At 44.6% G+C, this 18,959-nt stretch overlaps 1 protein-coding gene across 2 annotated transcripts in view; it reads right to left on the reverse strand.

Moving 5' to 3' along the window:
• Window positions 1-18,959, reverse strand: part of mfhas1 (multifunctional ROCO family signaling regulator 1) — an 88,011-nt gene that overhangs the window by 39,512 nt on the left and 29,540 nt on the right. Inside the window, exon 2 of one of the 2 annotated variants that reach the window (XM_070880267.1) lies at window positions 7,421-7,535. The exons of the other annotated variant lie outside the window; for it this stretch is intronic. Within the exon in view, the coding sequence (XP_070736368.1) occupies window positions 7,486-7,535 (50 nt within the window). The 3' untranslated portion in view covers window positions 7,421-7,485. The remainder of the gene's footprint in view (window positions 1-7,420; window positions 7,536-18,959) is intronic. 2 annotated transcript variants of the gene reach the window in all.

Raw genomic sequence — 18,959 nt, forward strand, 5'->3', positions numbered from 1 at the left:
TAACTTTGAAAGTTAACACAAAGGGCGAATGGTTATCACTTTTTGGCCGATATAAATGACTGCCCGTTTTAAACATGGTTGATTTAAGTGGTTGGGACTGTACTGCTGGATTTAGAAAATACCAGACAAGTTATATGGTATTAAGTGTTGCAGTTCCAAAATCTTATACTGCACACTGGGCTGTATTTTGCCAAAGCAAATTTTACAGGGTTTACATTTTTTTAAAGAATTCATTAAAAATGCAATAAATCTTGTTCCCGAAGAAGGGAGTGGAGACTTTTCTCCATTAGCCACACTCGATCGTTAGCAGTCATCAGCAGCATTAGAGGTCAGTCCTGAAGGTCAACTTTCAGCCAAGCCCGAGAATGGGCCCACCTTACTGGGAAAGTGCTCAATGGCAGCTATCTTTGCCCTCCTTCTGATTGAATAAACAACTGGCATTCCTGAAACACATTCCTTGGAGGGCAAAGATCATGTTTGATTGATAATTGGCAGGAAAAGCTCTTAACAACTAATTTCTTGGTAATTACTGATTTAGGACAAGATGTAATTTGGGGGGAGAATCTTTCAAACGATCCAGAAGATAATTCCAGCAACTGCTGATAACAGTCTCCCAAGTAGTTTCAACAAGAACAGGCCACAATCTGAGGAGACAATGCCTTTATTTGCTCACAAAGACAGATTACTACCAGGATCATAAAACAGAGAGATTTAACACAGTCAATAGATATAAAAACACATGCACAAAATGCTGCAAGCCAGTGCCATGAAGAGGGAGGACAATGCTACAACTGCCCGACTGGTCTCAGTGAAGAGAGGTCTGGAAGGAAATACTGGATTTTCTGTCGTGCGTCAGTAGGATTGCTAACTCTGGTTGGATTTTATCCTGGAGGTTTCATCACATGACCACCCGCCAACTGTCCCGCCCTCACGCTCCCACCATTGGTCGCCCGACACGTCCATCCTACCAGCACACCGCCAAGCCACGCCCATTGGAAAGCGTGCAGTCTGTTACCCAATTGGATGACTCTTGATTGTAAGTCAAACATTAGAGGTCAGTTCCCCTGCCATCATCTCCAATATTTTTATAACAATAAACAAAAAAGTGTTCAAAGAAAATGGCCAAAGTTTTTTTTAATGCTCCTATGATTTTTCTTCCAGGTTGCTCAATGTAGCGTCCTGGAGATTAACCTTTAATTTATGGAGACCTTGCTATTGTTCAAATTGGATGCTGCGTTTCCTACTTAACAACGGTGATTACACTTCATTGGCTGTAAAGCACTAGGATGTTTTGAGGTTATGAAAACTGCTGTATTAAGGCAAGTTCTTCTAATATTAAAATCAAACTTTAAAAAACATGATCAGGCAGTTTTAGTAACTGCAGGAAACAGTGCAGTAAATTTAAATCCCATCCATACTGCTATGAAACAGCAATTAGAACTTCCAGACCCTGAGATCTAAAGATTCCAAACAGTGTCCATTGACCGGGAATGTAGGCAAAAGGTTGCATTGTTTAATATGACTGTGCAATAGCTCTGGACAAGTCAGCGAGTGCATTAAAGCACTCTGCACTTATTGCCAATTCATGATTTAATTGGACACTTAATTGAGGAAATTTTCACTGCTGATGTTCCTGAGAGAGGATATATATCAACTGAGCCAAGACACTGGGACAGATGCTCCGTGTTACAAACTGGAAGCTAAATAGATGTTTAAATAGAGAATGCTTTTTATGTCCTTATTGTACCGTTAGCTGAAAGACACATACACACTCAGTGAACACCCTTAAATTAAATGAGACATTTTATACAGAATCGCTAATGGCACTTTAAGGAGGGTACAGCAGCCCAGTGGTTTTGGTACCTGACTAGTAATCCTGAGGGACATCGCTCAAATCCCACCATGGCAAGTATTGAAACTGTATTCAATAAATCTTATAATTTATGGGCTGGCACTGGGAAAATAAATGACCATTAAAACCACTGGATTGTTGTCAAAACTAAACTGGTTCATTAATGTCCTTCTGGAAGAGATGCTGCCACCTCTACTCAGTCTGGCCCACACGTGAATCCAATGGACAGGCTGAATGATACAATAATCAGAATGTAGTGAACTATTATTGTTATAATAATGATCTAAGGTTGACAAGGATCTCTCACTCCCTGTCTGCCTCATGTGTTTGGCCATAAAATCTACCAGACTGTGTTAAAAACCCAACTGGTTCACTAATGTCCTTCATGGAAGGGAACCTGCCACCCTGAACCGGTCTGGGGCTACACATGACCCCAAACCCATTATTTAGTTGTCTTAATGCCCTCAGGGCAACTGGCGACAGGCACTGACAAGCTGTCACCCACAGTCGAAGAACAGATATATTAAAAAAAGATGCAAGTGTTTAACTTCACACAATGATTCTACTGGGGTCTGTCTTTGATGATTTATTTGTCAGAATTTACAAACTGCAAAATAATCAGAATTACTGTACCATCAGACACCTTTACACTAACCAGTCCTTTCCGTCATTAAAAGCAGCTTTGGCTAGAAAGCCTGACAAGAACAACTTTTAATTTGTAGACAGGTTCCTTCCAGTTTTATCTTTCTACACCATTGAGGATTGATCCTTTGGCTCAGTGATACCATTCATGCCCGAGTCAGAAGGTGCAGGGTTCAAATTCCATTCCAGACACTCCCAGCGAATGGAGAGCAGAGCTCCAGCTCTGAATTCTGGATTCACGTCCAGTGGGATACTCGCATCCGTTGGGTGTGGGTGCCCCCCCCCACCATTGTGTGGGTTGTAAGAACCCATAAAATCCTCCCGCCATATAGGACAAACCAGTAACCACTCTATCAGCTGGTAAAGACTCTCCAAAGCCTTTCCACCATCTACAAGGCACAAGTGTGGTGGAATATTCTCCACTTGCCTGGATGAGTGCAGCTCCAACAACACTCAAGAAGCTCGACACCGTCCAGGACAAAGCAGCCCGCTTGTTGGGACCCCATCCACCACCTTAAACATTGACTCCCTCCACCACCGGCACACCGTGGTTGCAGTGTGTACCATCTCCAAGATGCACTGCAGCAACTCGCCAAGGCTTCTTCGGCAGCACCTCCCACACCCACTTCCTCTACCACCTAGAAGGACAGGGGCAGCAAGCACATGGGAACACGATTATCTTCACGTTCCCCTCCAAGTCACACACCTTCTTGACTTGGAAGTATATCGCCGTTCTTTCATTGTCGCTGGGTCAAAATCCTGGATCTCCCTCCGTTACAGCCTAATGAGAACACCTTCACCACACGGAATGCAGCAGTTCACCATCTACTCAAGGGCAATTAGGTTTGGGCAATAAATACTGGCCTCCCCAGTGACACCCACATCCCATGAACAAATAATAAAAAAAGGATGGTTATAGTCATGGAAGGAACACTCACATCACAGCTTGTCAAACTGTTAATCAGCCTCTGGATCCTTCCTCTACTTCACACTCTTCCCGTAGAATGTAGAGAGAGAGTACGAAAACAATCACCCCATTAAAAGCAAGATTCTTGGCTGTAAAGCAACTGAAGGCTTTAATTTCCAGAGCATGAACCTTTAGTGTTTTAAATGGAGGTAGACTGTATTAACCAACAGGATTGTCCTGTCGTCTTTAGGAATGAATATCCTGGACACTGTTGCCAGCAACCTAGGAGAAAAATCATGGGGCTATTAAACAAAACATTTCTTTCCACCCCCACCATTTTCTTTGTTGACTTTTGTTTTAGTTATAAAAATATTGCAAGTGGGTATAAAAGGCTGTTTGACTGGGCGGGGCGGGTCATGTGATGAAACCTCCAGGAACACGTCCGACCAGAGCTGGCATGAAGCATGATTTGTGAAGGACCTGTACCCAAGGTCCAGTAGGACATTATTTCGTGTGACAGATGTCAAAGAATCTTGTAATGTACTGGATAATGTGAAGGATCCTCATTCCTATGCTATCTGACTTACATTGGCTCCCGGTTACGTAATGCCTTGACATTAAAAATTCTCACCATTATTTTCAAATCCCTCCATGACTTCGCCCTTCCCCATCTCTGTAATCTCCTTTTGTGGTGGAGGAGCGGTGACGGATTGTGGCGGAGAAGCGGCGAGAGATCGTGGGCGCAGGTGCGGCAAATAAGGGTTCGGGGCCCAGAGGAGGCGAGGGCCCAGGGGCAGCACGGGCCAGCCCACACTGCGATATGTGTGCGCACTAGGTTCGTGCAGCAGAGCAGGTCTCCAGTTGTCTTGGTTAACCTTGCCACTGGATAAAGGCCTAGCTCCATCAAGCCTGTGTGATGGCTGATGTGCAAAGGTCACCCCACGTTATAAAAAATCCACGCACAGGCATCTTCCACCCTTCAATAGGAACTCAGGACTGGAACATCGGGTCCTTCATTGAAACATCTGTGAACTCTTGTGGAAGCAAGTCATCCTTGTTCGAGGGACCACCTATGATGATGAATCTCCTGCAGCCCGCTCAACCATTGGTGGCTGTGCTGTCTGTTGCGTAGGCCACAAGCTCTGAAATTTCTTCCCTAAACCTCTCTGCCTCTCTACCGCTCTGTCCTCCTTTAAAACGCTCCTTAAAAGCTACCTCTTTGACCAAGCTTTTGTTCACCTGCCCTAATTTCTCCTTTTGTGGCTCGGTGTCAAATTTTGTTTTATAATACTCCTGTGAAGTACCTTGGGATGTTTTACTACATTAAAAGCGCTATATAAATACAAGTTGTTGTTGAGACAGAGGAGAACAGAGTCAATGTGCCCCACTGCTCCTGCTCCGCCACCATTACTTCGCTGTTACTGCGCTTCAGGTGAAGTTACAACGGCAGAGTGGGAACTTCATTTAGGGGATAATATCAGGCCGATCTTCACACAATGAGTGATCAACCATTGGAGTGGACTTCAGGATAGGCAAAAAACCCTGGCAATTAATTAACCAACAATTGGATGCTGCAAAGGCGGGACTATAGGGTCTCTCTGGAGGGATGAACCAAGGTGGGAACAATGATCTTCCTGGTCTGAGAGTCTATTCCACATATTTGGCAATAAAAAAAATTCTAATCTTGGAGCGCTCACAACCCAAATCCTAGAATTTACCCTCTCCCAACCCTATTCACTCTCTCTTAAGATGGCAGGTTATCCACTGTCCTCTACTGCTGCTCCCTAACCAGAAATGAGTTAGTATGAAAGATCCCCATCGGAAGTGCCTTTACTAAAAGTTATAGATCCACAAAAGGGGAACATCGCCTTTTGCTCCAGCGGTGCATTGAATCAGCAGAATCATTGATTTCCTTTTCATTGACATGCGATTCCAATGAAAAACAAAACTGGTTTCAAATGTTCCTTATATTGTACTCGTTACAAATACTTCTGTCAGCAAAGCTTGTCAGGAAGATAAAGTTAGTGTGACAGATTAATCCTGAGCAAGAAGCTTCTGCTTTGAAGAGTGATGTACTGAGCTCGTGCTCTCAACAAAACCACCTTCTCTGATGTCTGGTTGCAAAAGCCATTAAATGAGAAATCTATTAGATTACGAGAAATTGGACACTCCGTCAATCTGAGGCTTGCTCGCGGTGTCACTTACAAATGGGCTGCAATTTCTGGTGTCAGATTTCCTCAAGGCGTAGAACATTGTAACAAAAATGGCGTGAAACGGTTTTGAGTTGCTGTAACTTGCCCTGAGTGGATTAGATTTACTCGGGGCATCCAATGGTAGGCACTGCTCACCAGTACTCCCAGCAATCTCAGCACTCTTTTCTACCCAAAGATAAATGAAGCAGTTTTGCCAAACAGGCACTGACACTTAAAAAAGCAAGAGAGTCGTCATCAAGGCCTTTCATCAATATCAGTGACAAAGGAATTCTAATTATCATTAACTTTTTTTCTGTTAAATCCATTTGTCAATTTGTTTTTTTGTTAAAGCATGACTGTTCCTGAAATAACTGGGAGAATGATTGACGACTAACTAAGCTCAACGCGGTGAGGAAATTGAATGACCCCATGCACAGCAGCGGCTGAAGCAACCCCGGGTTCGGCCCGATGACAAATCAATGTTGATGTGGCTGCCTCACACTGGTGAAAAATCGGGAAACTCTTCCAGCCAATAATGTCACTAAAAATGATTATTTAAGAGAGCAAAAAACAAACTGATGTTCAAATTAACTACAATTTTTCTCCAAAGAGAGCCAGATTGCCTCAATCAGCCCCACTCCAGGATCCAGGCACCTAAACTAGGTTGAAAATAATATAGTTCTGGAAATTTAGCAACCTTTTGGACTGTGGTGGTGGGGGCTGGGGGGGAAATCCCTGTTTTTTTGTGGAAGGGCAATAGAAACAGAACCCATATATGTAGTTACGGATAAATACTGATGAACCTGTAATATTATTTTCAAGAATGAAGGAACACACTTGCATTTATATAGCACCTTTCACATCCTCAGGACATCCCAATGTGCTTTACAGTCAATTAAGTGCTTTTGAAGTGTAGTCACTGAAGTGTAGGGAAGCATGGCAGGTACCACGATCAGCAATGAGATAAATGACCTGGTAATCTGTTTGTGATATTGGTGGAGTGATAATTATTAGCCAGAGAGAAGTCCCCTGCACCTCTTCTGGAGTAGGACTTGAACCCACAACTTTCTGACTCAGAGGCAAGAATTCTGCCCCTGAGCCAAGCTGACAAATGCTCGTTGTTATGCATTTCCTTCTTTGGTCAGATTTCACAATATCACGATGGGGATTACCAGTGATGAGATCCAGACAGCTCAGTATCCTGATGATGGGCGACTTGTGAATGATTTATTTCTGACTCAGAAGCAAGAGTGCTGCCACTGAGCCATGGTTGACACCCAAAACACTGACCTTCCTTTTTCAGATGCTGACTGGTCTGCTGGTATTAAACTGTTTTTGATTCGATTTTGGTGTTAACTCATACTTGTCAATGTACATGGGGACTCGAGACCCAAGTGCAGTCCTCGGGTGAAATGGGTTAAAAAGGGCAGCAGATAATTGGTCCAGGCCTCCAAGGCATCATTCAGTCTCCATTTTAAAGTCATACATCCATTTATATTTCCATTATAAATGTATACTTTCCCATTAACAAAACAAACTGCTTGTGCAAACTGGTCATGCAGTAATTATACCCTCCCTCCAGTGGTGGCACTACAGCACCTCTACCAGTGGAAGTGTATTTACAGCATGACAAGTTTACATAGGCAGTTTTCATTATATATGGAGACACATACATTTACAGTGAAGAATGTTGGCAGGAAGTGCATACAAATGCGAGATTTTTAATATGTTATACAGATATATTAAATACTTAGGCCTATTTTATTATAAATAAAATGCACTGATTTGATACATTGGTACCTATCTAAAAACAGAATAAAAAAAGACCTTGTTGCGGGCACTGTCGACAGCCAGCATTGGATCTATATTTAGCTTCCTAATTCTGCCAACGCTTACAAGCAGCAAGTCTCATCAGTTGAAAGAACTGGAGCCATGGAACTTCCTATAAAAGGAAAATAAAACTTGGTCTGTAATAAATCACAGAGCTGCAAAACACAGCAAATAACTGCAACAGTACGCCAGACCCCCAGAGAGAAACACATCTAATTCAAGGAGACACTACAAAGCAATTGTATTATATTCAACTGTTTTCTGACCACACATATAGCAACTAGATTCAGTTGCTTTCAATTGTTAATGTCTGATCTTAGACACCCCAGACAGAAGTACTTTTCTGATGTTAGAATACATGTCCCAACTCATTTGCTTATAATGATTCTTTTCTGTCTCTCTTCTGGCTTCCACTTATCAAGTTTCTCTCCTGTGTTCATTCTTCATGCTGATCCTGTAGGATAGAAATCGCTCTCCCTCCTGTTCTCATTCTCTGAAATGCTCCATACAACGACTGTGTTTCAAAAAAATATGCTCCAACAACTGCTGGAACGCTGTCCCCTCAGGGACGAAATAATAATGAAAGCAGCCAGCTGGAAATGGAGCATCTGTGGCAGAAGTAGCTTCTATTTGGCTTCATCTCCGCTGGTAGTCACCTTTCTTCTCATGACAACCCACCCCCAAAAGGCTTGGTGCTAATTACAAAAATGGTCCCTCACACCACTAGTCGGTCTTTGTGGGTAGATAGCTACACCGAAAGAAGTAGTTACTAACTTACTGACAGTGAGGGTACGGGCAGAATTTTTTTAAGATACAAAAGCTTGCACTTACACAGTTCCTTTGACATAGAAACATAGAAAATAGGTGCAGGAATAGGCCATTCGGCCCTTCGAGCCTGCACCACCATTCAATATGATCATGGCTGATCATGCAACTTCAGTATCCCATTCCTGCTTTCTCTCCATACCCTTTGATCCCTTTAGCCATAAGGGCCACATCTAACTCCCTTTCGAATATATCTAACGAATTGGCCTCAACAACTTTCTGTGGTAGAGAATTCCACAGGTTCACCACTCTCTGGGTGAAGAAGTTGCTCCTCATCTTGGTCCTAAATGGCTTACCCCTTATCCTTAGACTGTGACCCCTGGTTCTGGACTTTCCCAACAATGGGAGCATTCTTCCTGCATCTAACCTGTCCAATCCCATCAGAATTTTATGTTTCAAAAATATTTTTAAAATCTTCTAAAACACAAAAGAATGAGGGGGACAAAAAACTGAACACTGAACCAGAGAAGGAGATACTCAAAATCTCTGATTCCCAATTATTTATATTCAATATTTATTTTGCTTTGCAATATTTGCTTAAGAGAAGCTGGGGTTGTTCTTAAGAGCAGAGAAGGTTGAGAGGAGATTTGCTAGAAGTGTTCAAAATCATGAGGGATCTAGACAGAGTAGATAGAAACTGTTCCCATTGGCAGAAAGATCGAGAACCAGAGGACATAGATTTAAGGCAGAAGAACCACAGGCGACATGAGGAAAATCTTTTTTACGCAGCGAGTGGTTATGATCTGGAATGTGCTGCCTGAGAGTGTGGTGGAGGCAGGCTAAATCGTGGCTTTCAAAAGGGAACTGGATAAGTACCCAAAAGAAAAAAAATTGCAGGGCTACGGGGAAAGGGCGGGGGAGTGGGACTAGCTGAAGTGCTCTTGCAGAGAGCCGGCATAGGCTCAACGGGACGAACTGCCTCCTTCTGTGCTGTAACCATTCTATGATTCCAAGACACAAACACCTTGTTCATTCTTCCTCCTAAAAAACATCTATTTTTCTCAGTTACGTACATGATTATAAAACAATATTTCCTCCCTCCTCCTTCACTTCCCAGTGACTTTGTAAATCTGTCTGAAGCACTGTCCAGGAAAAGTTCCCACCATTGTGTGGACTCCAAGAACCAGCAGCGGTCATAAACATGGTCCAGGCTTGACTGACCGCAACCAAGCTCAGCATCCTTGGGCTGTACTGGCAAGGCCAGCAATTATTCCCCATCCCTAGTAGCCCTTGAGAAGGTGGTGGTGGACCAACTTCTTAAACCGCTGCAGTCCTTGTGGTGAAGGTGCACCCACAGTGCTATTAATTAGGGAGTTCCAAGATTTTGACCCAGCAATGATGAAACACCATTGCAAACATCATCGCCACAAAAATAATCTCACCCCAAATAAAGTTAGCTCAGAATTTTTATTTACTAGGATAAAACACTGATGAAAACACCTTGCATTTAATGCTGCTCTCCCATCACTAGTGCTTTAGTTGTTTATAAATGTTCTCTCTGCTTTTCATCCCACATGAGTTGTTGCAATACACTCTGGATGCTGGAGCTCCACGGGGTGCAGGGAGAAAACTGACTCCCATAATGTTTCTCACAGAAAGTGAGAACTAGGTAGAACGTCACCATCACCCCAAGCTTCCATCAACAAGTGACTCAGAAAGCCATGCCTCAGTTGTAGGACTGGCCTGAGATGATTGGGTACCTACTTACAATGTTTCAACATGCAAAGCAGACAGTCACTGAGAACTCTGTGGCAGCACAGGACACTCACCAGAAGGAGTGGCGATCGGACCATCCCGAGCGTAGGCAGTGCTTGACAAAATGTTGGACAGAGGCTCAGCCAGTGCTCGGGCCTAAATCCGCAGGGAGCTTTGCAGCTGCACCAGCCGCTGCATTCCCTCCATGGCTGTTTCCCTGAAGAAACAATGCCAACCTCGACAACTTCTTGCATTGACAGCTAGGAGGACCAGATCAGCCGTGTGTGCAGCCACTCCTGCAGCCGTGGCCTCATCGACCCAGGCTGCAATATGCATCTGGGAGAGCCCCTGCTACATGGTTCTATTGGTGGACATTTGGACCATGCCGCCCTGTACAGCAAGTGACTTTTCCACACCCATACATTCCAATAGTCTTCATTCTAAGGGATCTGCACAGAATCCCCAGGTGGGTGAGTGGGCAGATGCATCAACTGGTCACTTCTGGCCTTCCATGGCACCAGGGTGCAGATTTCCTCTGCCCAGAGAACACAAAGGGAGAAATAAGCTGTAGCGTCCATGGTGCAATGGATGTGAAGCATTGATGGAGAAGGGAGACAACATTCTTCTGATCAGTGTAGAACATGCTCTTCTCGGACACAACTGCCACACACAAAACTATTTACAGCTGATGACTCTTTCACTTCTGGTGGGGGGTAACTCCACTGTTGACCATTCCAATGGGCCCAATAGGCACTGCTCCCAAGGGTGGAGGTTAACGTCAACACTCCAGCCCCCATTGTGCGTGACCTTGGCCCAATACAGGTTATGATACATGGGTTGCACATTGTAACAATTTGTGGCACCAACTATCCTGCCATTCATCACATCGTTATTTATTTGCCACTTAGAACTGTGCGAGCACACAGAAGTGAAAAAAAAGAGCTGCCCTCCCCGAGGTTATTACATTGGGGCCGAAATTCAGTGCAGCCAGAAAGCTGATTGTGTTAAGGCCTTTTTTCCCCCGGATTAGCGGCGAGTTCGCGGTGGCCATTGGATCCAAATGTAGCTTTTTGACCACAAAAAAGTGTCCCAAGTCTTATTAGCCCTTCAAACCTGAAAGTTTCAGTCTTAATTGGGGTGTTATTCCCACGGGAAATTCACCCTCGGGGTGATGTGGCAGCTGCCATTGCAGCACAGGCATGAGGGAACGAGCGTATCGGTGCTGCTTTGGAGAGGATGGCCGCTGCTCTGCAAGAGTCGACGGAGCGTCTAAATGCGGTTATATCTGGTGGCTTTCAGGCTGTGGCTGCTTGCCCTAACCCTAATCACTACTGCCTGTAGACCATAAGCTTGGTGCTAGATTTGAGGTCTTGGTCTTCAAAAACTCTCTTCCTCTGGCGACCAAAGGCTGTGCTGGCAAACTGAAGGCGGTGTTGGATGTCATCATCGATGTCTGCCCTTGCTGACAGGATTCTCCCGAGGTATGGAAAATGGTCCATGTTGGCCAAGGCCTCACCGTGGATTTTGATAACAGCAAGGGGGAGGGGGTGGGGGGGGGCAGTGCTGTGTGGCAGAGTACCTTTGTCTTACGGATATTTAGTGTAAGGCCCATGCTTTCGTACGCCTTGGTGAAGATGTTGACGATAGCTTGGAGTTTGGCCAGAGTGTGTGCGCAGACGCAAGCATCGTCCGCATGCTGTAGTTCGATGACAGAGGATGGGACAACCTTGGATCTAGCCTGGAGGCGGCGGAGGTGGAACAGATTCCCATTTGTTACCGCGCGGAATGCTGAGCTGAGGCGACGTTTCCAGTCTGAACCCTTGGATTGAGATTTCCGTTTTCTCTCTGAATCTCAGGATCTCTATTTCTCTATCTCTCTCTCTCGTTTTTTTTTCCCCTTTTCTCTTTCTCTATTTTTCTCTCTCTCAATTAAATGTTCTCATTTTGTTTCTCTTTCCCTTTCCCCATTTCTATCTTTCTCCTTTCTCTTTGGTTTCCTTCTCCCTCTCTCTCTCTTTTTCACATTCACCCTCTCTATCTCCTTGAGTGCGGATTCTTGCTGAACTCCTCCGATCCATTGAAGAGGCACCTGGACTTGTTGCTGAGCAATGCGGAGCTGGCTTCGGGATTCCCCCCCGCCCGGAGCTCGCTGATCTCCCCCCCCCCCCCCCCCCACCACCGCCCCGCCCGCAGCTCGCTGATCTCCCCCCCCTCCCCCGGAGCTTGCCGATTCCCCCCCATCCGGGGTTCGCTGATCTACCCCTCGATGATCTACCAGACTTCTCGGTGAGACCGACTCAGCTGCTATTACTTCGAGGACTCCGGGGAGCTTCCGACCCATACTCAGGTTTGGATCTTACCTCCTTGTCTCTCTCCGCTCCCTCGGCTCTGAGATCTCTGCCACTCTGCACCGGCCCTAAAAGCTGGCGGGGGCACCGTCAGCTAAAGGGCCGGCTTCTTAACGCTGAAAATGGGTCCGGGAGCAGAGCGGCAGCAGTGTGTAATTTTACCGCGTCACTCCTGCCACAAGCCCCACAAGAATCGGTCGATCGCGGCGGTGGCCCACAACGCTGCAAAACCTCCCGGGCCGAATTTATGTCGGGGTGGCCAGTTGAGCCCAAAGTGTCAGCCATTCGATTTTGATGAATGGCCGCCGCAAACAGGCAGTAACGGTCCTTCCCGGGACTGTGAATTTTGGGGCCATTGTCTCCTCATAAAAGCATCAAAAGAGTCATTATTTGATTCTTGAGATGCATTTATTGTTCTTTAGTTGCCTAGGAGGGCATTAAGTGATAACCAAGTGAGACTAGAGTCACGTGTAGGCCGGATTGGGTAAGGGTACATGTCCCAAAGGATATTTGTGAACCAGTTGGGTTTTTGTGACAATCCAACAGCTTTTGTGAGCATTTTTCCCCCCTGGTGCCAGTCCACAACATGGATTTATTGAATTCCATATCACACCTTGCTGTAGTGGGATTTGATCACCTGACCTCTGGGTTACCAGCCCATTGCACTACCATACCTTATTCAACCAGCAGTTTACACAAGATGATGTTTAAAAATGAAAGAGATGTATAAAAGTGATTATCTTTAACAGTCTTAAGTGAACTTGACTGGAGCAGAAAGTAGGGGCAGACTACCACAGTTGCAACATATTTATTGATCACCGACTACAATCTGGAACCTTTTCAGGCCAATGTTCGGAGATGAATAATTAGAAACTCAAGAGTTCCAGTAAACCCTGTGCCTGTAAAGCAGCCAGAATATTTGCATAGAAAACGCCAGAAAACTACCAAAAATGGTTAAAACACAATGCCTGGAGTAACATGCCAATATCATCACTATGTTGTGTTAACAAAAAGGAACTCGCACTTTCTTACTTCCACCCAAAGACATCAATCATCACTGATCAAAACAAACATGGGCTGTAACACAACCAAATTTAGTAAGACGTCTTAATGGAGCTTGGATTGCTTGTCAGAGCAGAACTTGAAGAATTCAACACAAAATGCAATTGTTTGTCATTTGGAATGAAGGATAAACTCGGCTCCTTATGCTCAACACACCGGGGTTTGAAACACTGCCGTCAATTAGCAATGCATTAACTGTAGAAGAGGTGGTGATCTGATCAAGGTCTTTAAAACAATAAAGGGATTTTGATGGGGTAGATAGAGAGCAACTATATCCTTTGGTGGGGGAAATCCAGAACAAGGGTCACAATCTTAAAATCCAAGCCAGGCCCTTTAGGAGTGAAATTTGGAAGCACATTTTCACACAAAGTTTAGTGGGTCAATTGAAATTTTCACGCCAGACCGATAAGATTTTTGTTAGCCAAGCGTATAAAGGCGGAGCTGAGGTACAGGTCAGCCATGATGTAATTGAGTGGCGGAACGGGCTCGAGGGGTTGAATGGCCTACTGCTATTCCTATGTTAATAAATAACAAGCACTTAAATGCACAACAGCGTCTCAACTACAGTATGTATTACAATGTGTTCATCTCACAAGCACCATCATCTATAAGCAGCTGACAAAACTTTAGGAATCATTTTCCACATTTTTTACCTTCAGCTAAGACAAGTACATCAAGAAGGTAGAAAAAATGAAATCTTGCACGCACTGATTCACAAGGAGGAATGGTTTCATGCCAAGTTGCCCTATGACCCAACTAAGATGGGCAGGCCCTGAATACCAACAACATTTAGATTCAAACTCAGGTTTCCCAGTGAATGCCTCTCCCAATTTTTTAAAAATTATGTTTAATGCAGGAGGTGGTGATTTTTTTCTCACTCATCCAGTTGGAGGAACAGCAGTACTGGGGACTCAAAAGGTTTCTAATTTCACGTATCCGTCAAGACTTCTGGGCTCAGGTACACCAGAGGAAACTCCATTTTCTCTGCCTCAACAGTGTGCCTAAATACAAATTTTAGAAGGTTGCCTCACATTGCACAAGTGCAAGATTTTCCATTCCAGACACTTGGTTTCTGCGTAGGAATATCAATTTGCACCAATATCCATTAGGAACTGGGTTGAGACGCTATGAAGGACCCTTGCACCCAGCAGGCTTTCATCTCCATTGGACTGAAACTCTCTCCCGCTGAATAAATGCCCATTAACACTGCTTACACACAGTGAAACTGGCCATACCAGAAAATGTGGCCAGTAATCAAAAAAAAACATTGCTGTAGTAATGATGGTGTTAAACCCAATGTTCCCGTTTCATTTCCAGGCCGTGGAAACTAAAATATGTGCACAACTAGTTTTTACAAAGAGTGATCAACTCCCTGCAAATTGGGTCACTGCAATTGGGTAACAAACTGGCAGGGCAGATACAACATCAGAGTAAGCAGTAAACAATGCAAGGTATTGTTCAAAGTGACAGTACCGTCTCTGGTGTCCCACATACAAACAGAACAGGAATTGGCCACCGTGAGAAAGGACAAGTTGAGCCTAGAGGGTTTAGTTATTTGTTGCACCTTTTAAAGAAAAGAAAGACAGACTTGCATTTAGATGGCACCTTTCACAGGTTGACCTCAGAGGGTCTCCAAAGCACTTTACAATGAAGTACTTTTGAAGTGTAGTCATTGTTGTAATGTAGGAAATGCAGCAGCCAATTTGTACACAGCATGGTCCTACATACAGCAATGTAATTATGACCAGATCATCTGTTTTAAGTGTTGGTTGCGGGATAAATGTTGGCTAGGACACCTGGGAGAACTCCCCTGCTCTTCTTCGAATAAGTGACGGTAAACTATCCCCCCTCATCCTTCTCGACTTGTTTGCAGCCTTTGACACGGTTTGACCACTCCATCCATCTCCAACGCCTCTCCACCATTGTTCAGCTGGGTGGGACTGCACTTGCCTGATTCCATTCTTATCTATCTAAATCATAGCCAGAAAAATCACCTGCAATGGCTTCTCTTCCCACTCCCACATCGTTACCTCTGGTGTCCCCCAAGGATCTATCCTTGGCTCCCTCCTATTTCTCATCTATATGCTGGCCCCTGGCGACATCATCCGAAAACATGGCTTCAGTTTCCACGTGTGTGCTGCAACATCCAGCTCTACCTCACCACCATTTCTCTCGACCCCTCCACGGTCTCTAAATTGTCAGACTGCTCGTCCGACATCCAGTACTGGCTGAGCAGAAATGTTCTCCAATTAAATATTGGGAAGACCGAAGCCATTGTCTTTGGTCCCCACCACAAACTCCGTTCCCTAGCCACTGACTCCATCCCTCTCCCTAGCATCTGTCTGAGGCTAAACCAAAGCGTTTGCAACCTTGGTGTCATATTTGATCCTGAAATGAGCTTCCGTCCACATATCCGCAGCACAACTAAAACCGCCTATTTCCACCTCTAACATTGACCGACTCCACCCCTGCCACAGCTCTTCTGCTGCTGAAATCCTCATCCATGCCTTTGTTACCTCTAGACTTGACTACTCCAATGTACTCCTGGCTGGTCTCCCACTTTTTACCCGACGTAAACTTAAGGACATCCAAAACTCGGTTGCCTGTGTCTTAACTCGCACCAAGTCCCGCTCACCCATCACACCTGAGCTCGCTGACCTCCATTGACTCCCAGTTAAGCAATGCCTCGACTTTAAAATTCTCATCCTGGTTTATAAATCCTTCTATGGCCTTGCCCCCCTCCCTATCTCTGTAATCTCCTTTAGCCTCACAACCATCCACCACACCCCCGCCCCCCTTCCCCCACACCGAGATATCTGCGCTCCTCTAATTCTGCCCTCTTGAGCATCCCTGATTATAATCGCTCGACCATCGGTGGCTGTGTCTGCACCTGCCTAGGCCCTAAGCTCTGGAACTCCCCCCCCCCCCCCCCAATAGATAGATAGATTTTTAACAAATAAGGGAATTAAGGGTTATGGGGAGCGGGCGGGTAAGTGGAGCTGAGTCCACGGCCAGATCAGCCATGATCTTGTTGAATAGCGGAGCAGGCTCGAGGGGCTAGATGGCCTACTCCTGTTCCTAATTCTTATGTTCTTATGTTCTAAACCTCTCTTTCCTCTTTTAAGATGCTCCTTAAAATCTACCTCTTTGACGAAGCTTTTGGTCATCTGACTTAATTTCTTCTTATTTGGCTCGGTGTCAAATTTTTGTCTTATAACACTCCTGTGAAGCGCCTTGGGATTTTCTACTACACTAAAGGTGCTATATAAATACAAGTTGTTGTTGTAGTAGTGCCAGGGGATCTTTTGCGTCCACCCGAGAGGGCAGACAGGTTCTTGGTTTAACAGCCACGGAATTGTACCTCAGCATCAATCAGTGCCTTTAGAAGGGAAAGGGAGACGAGGAGGATAATAATTCTAAAATTAGATTTAGTTACTGGGCAGCAGCTAGAATTAATGGGCAGCAGCTAGAATAGCTTCCTCAGCATCCTCAATTAAATCCCAGCGTGGGTGTGCAAAGGAACGTCTCCTCTTTTGGTGTGCAGATGCTGAAAATAATTGGGTTGGAAATGAATGATTTATTAGAAAATACCTAGGAGTCTCAAAATAGCCAGTGTTAAAAGGATCTGAATAACTACGGTTGAAAGGTATTCTTGGATCTGACAGGAATTAAAAAAAAGGTCAAGGAGGAGGCTTGACCGATGTTGGGAAGCAGGTTTATCACAAGCCGGTGAAAGGCACCTCCAGCCCCCACCAGGACGATAACTCCCTTAATTCATCCAGGAAGCTAGACATGCAAATCAAGGCTTCTGCAACAAGGCTTTAACATGGGGGAGGGTGGAAGAAGTGAAGGAGAAGGGGAGTGGGAGTGGGAGTGGGAAGAGAGTGAAATAAAGTGGCCATTCAGCAAGGGTGTGCCAATTGATTCCTGCTGTAATCTGATGGAGAAGCTAATTAAGTCTGCCTTTATGTTAGTAAAACTGCAGCATGTCTGGGATGCAGCTTTGGGGATCACAACTAAAAGTGGAGATTTCCTTTCATACACTATTCATGCACTTAAAAGTCGGTTGAGCCATCATAACCCGAGCTGGTAAAATTTCCCTTCTTGTGCACACACCGTGGGGTTAAAGCTCTGAAAATCAAAGCCATTGCAAAACTATTTAGCACTGACAGCTCCAGAATTTAAATAAATATAACGCAAGATCTTAAATCATCACGTCATGCAAGAGAGAGGGCAAAGGGGGAGAGAGACAGACAGAGAGAGAGAGAGACAGCAAGAGACAGATAAAGACAGATAGGTGAGAGAAAAACACAAAGAGATGCAGAGCAAGAGAAATAGACAAAGGCAGAGAATGAGCAGGAGAGAAATAGCGAATGAGACGTACAAAGAGAGAAAGCAAAAGGGAGAGAGAGACGGATAGAGATGCAGACAGAGAGCATGAGAGATAGAAAGAAAAAACAGGCAGCCAGAGGAAAAGAGACAGATAGAACAAGAAGCAGCAAAAGAGTGGCTGCATTTCCTACATTGCTACAGTGACCACACTTCAAAAAGTGCTTCATTGGCATTAAAGCGCTTTGGGACGTCCAGTGGTCGTGAAAGGTGCTATATAAAATGCAAGTCCTCCTTCTTCCTTCTTATGAAAGAAAGCAAGAGGCTGTTATTTTGCTCATCTGTGTCCACAGTTCATGAGAAAAACAATACAAATCAATTCTAAAAAGTTAAATGCACCCCAGTACGATGTTATCATGCACGGGATTGGCTGCATCCAGACTGCATTAGAACAGTAATCCCAAATAATCAAGGGAAGCTTAATAATGACATTCTAAAGAGCTGTAAATACACACAGTGGATTTGTCAGCACCTGAAAGAGAAAAGCAATGCTCTGTTTACTCTGCTCCTTCGTGCTCCCGGATCCAACTTAAGCTGGTGCTGAAACTCTTTTGAGTTTACCTGCAAAACATAAAGACATTAAACGGTGCCACCCGACCTGGGTGACACTCCAGACATTTACAAGGCCCTTTTTTTTCCCCCCCTTTTTTGTTTTTTTTTGTGTTTTTTCTTTTTTTTTCTTCTTTTTTTTTGGGCACTAAAATCACAATTTTTCCCCAGTGCCCCCTATAAAAGGGAAGGGGACACTAAAAGCACCGGCAATTAAAACAAATTAACTTTAAAACGTACAATGCCACGACCTGTTCTACCAGCTGCTTATACTCAGTGGTTTGTTGGAAATTGGGAGCAGTCCAGTTTATAAATTCCAGCATACAACAGCACCGAGAGGAAGAAAATAAAGAATTTTCATTTATATAGCGCCTTTCATGACCTCAGGACATCCGAAAGTGCTTTACAGCCAATGAAGTACTTTTGAAGTGTAGGAAACGCGGCAGCCAATTTGCACGCAGCAAGCTCCCACAAACAGCAATGAAATAATAACAAATCATGTGCTTTTATGAAAAAAAAGGGATAAATATTGTCCAGGACACCAGAGAGAACACCTATGCTCTTCTTTGAATCATGCCATGGGATCTTTTATGTCCAACTGAGTGGGCAGAGAGGCCTTGGTTTAATGGCTTATCTAGACGGCACTTCCGACAGTTGAGTAGGTTAGG

Source organism: Pristiophorus japonicus, chromosome 1 (genome assembly GCF_044704955.1).
Source record: "Pristiophorus japonicus isolate sPriJap1 chromosome 1, sPriJap1.hap1, whole genome shotgun sequence".
NCBI classification, from domain to species: Eukaryota; Metazoa; Chordata; class Chondrichthyes; family Pristiophoridae; genus Pristiophorus; species Pristiophorus japonicus.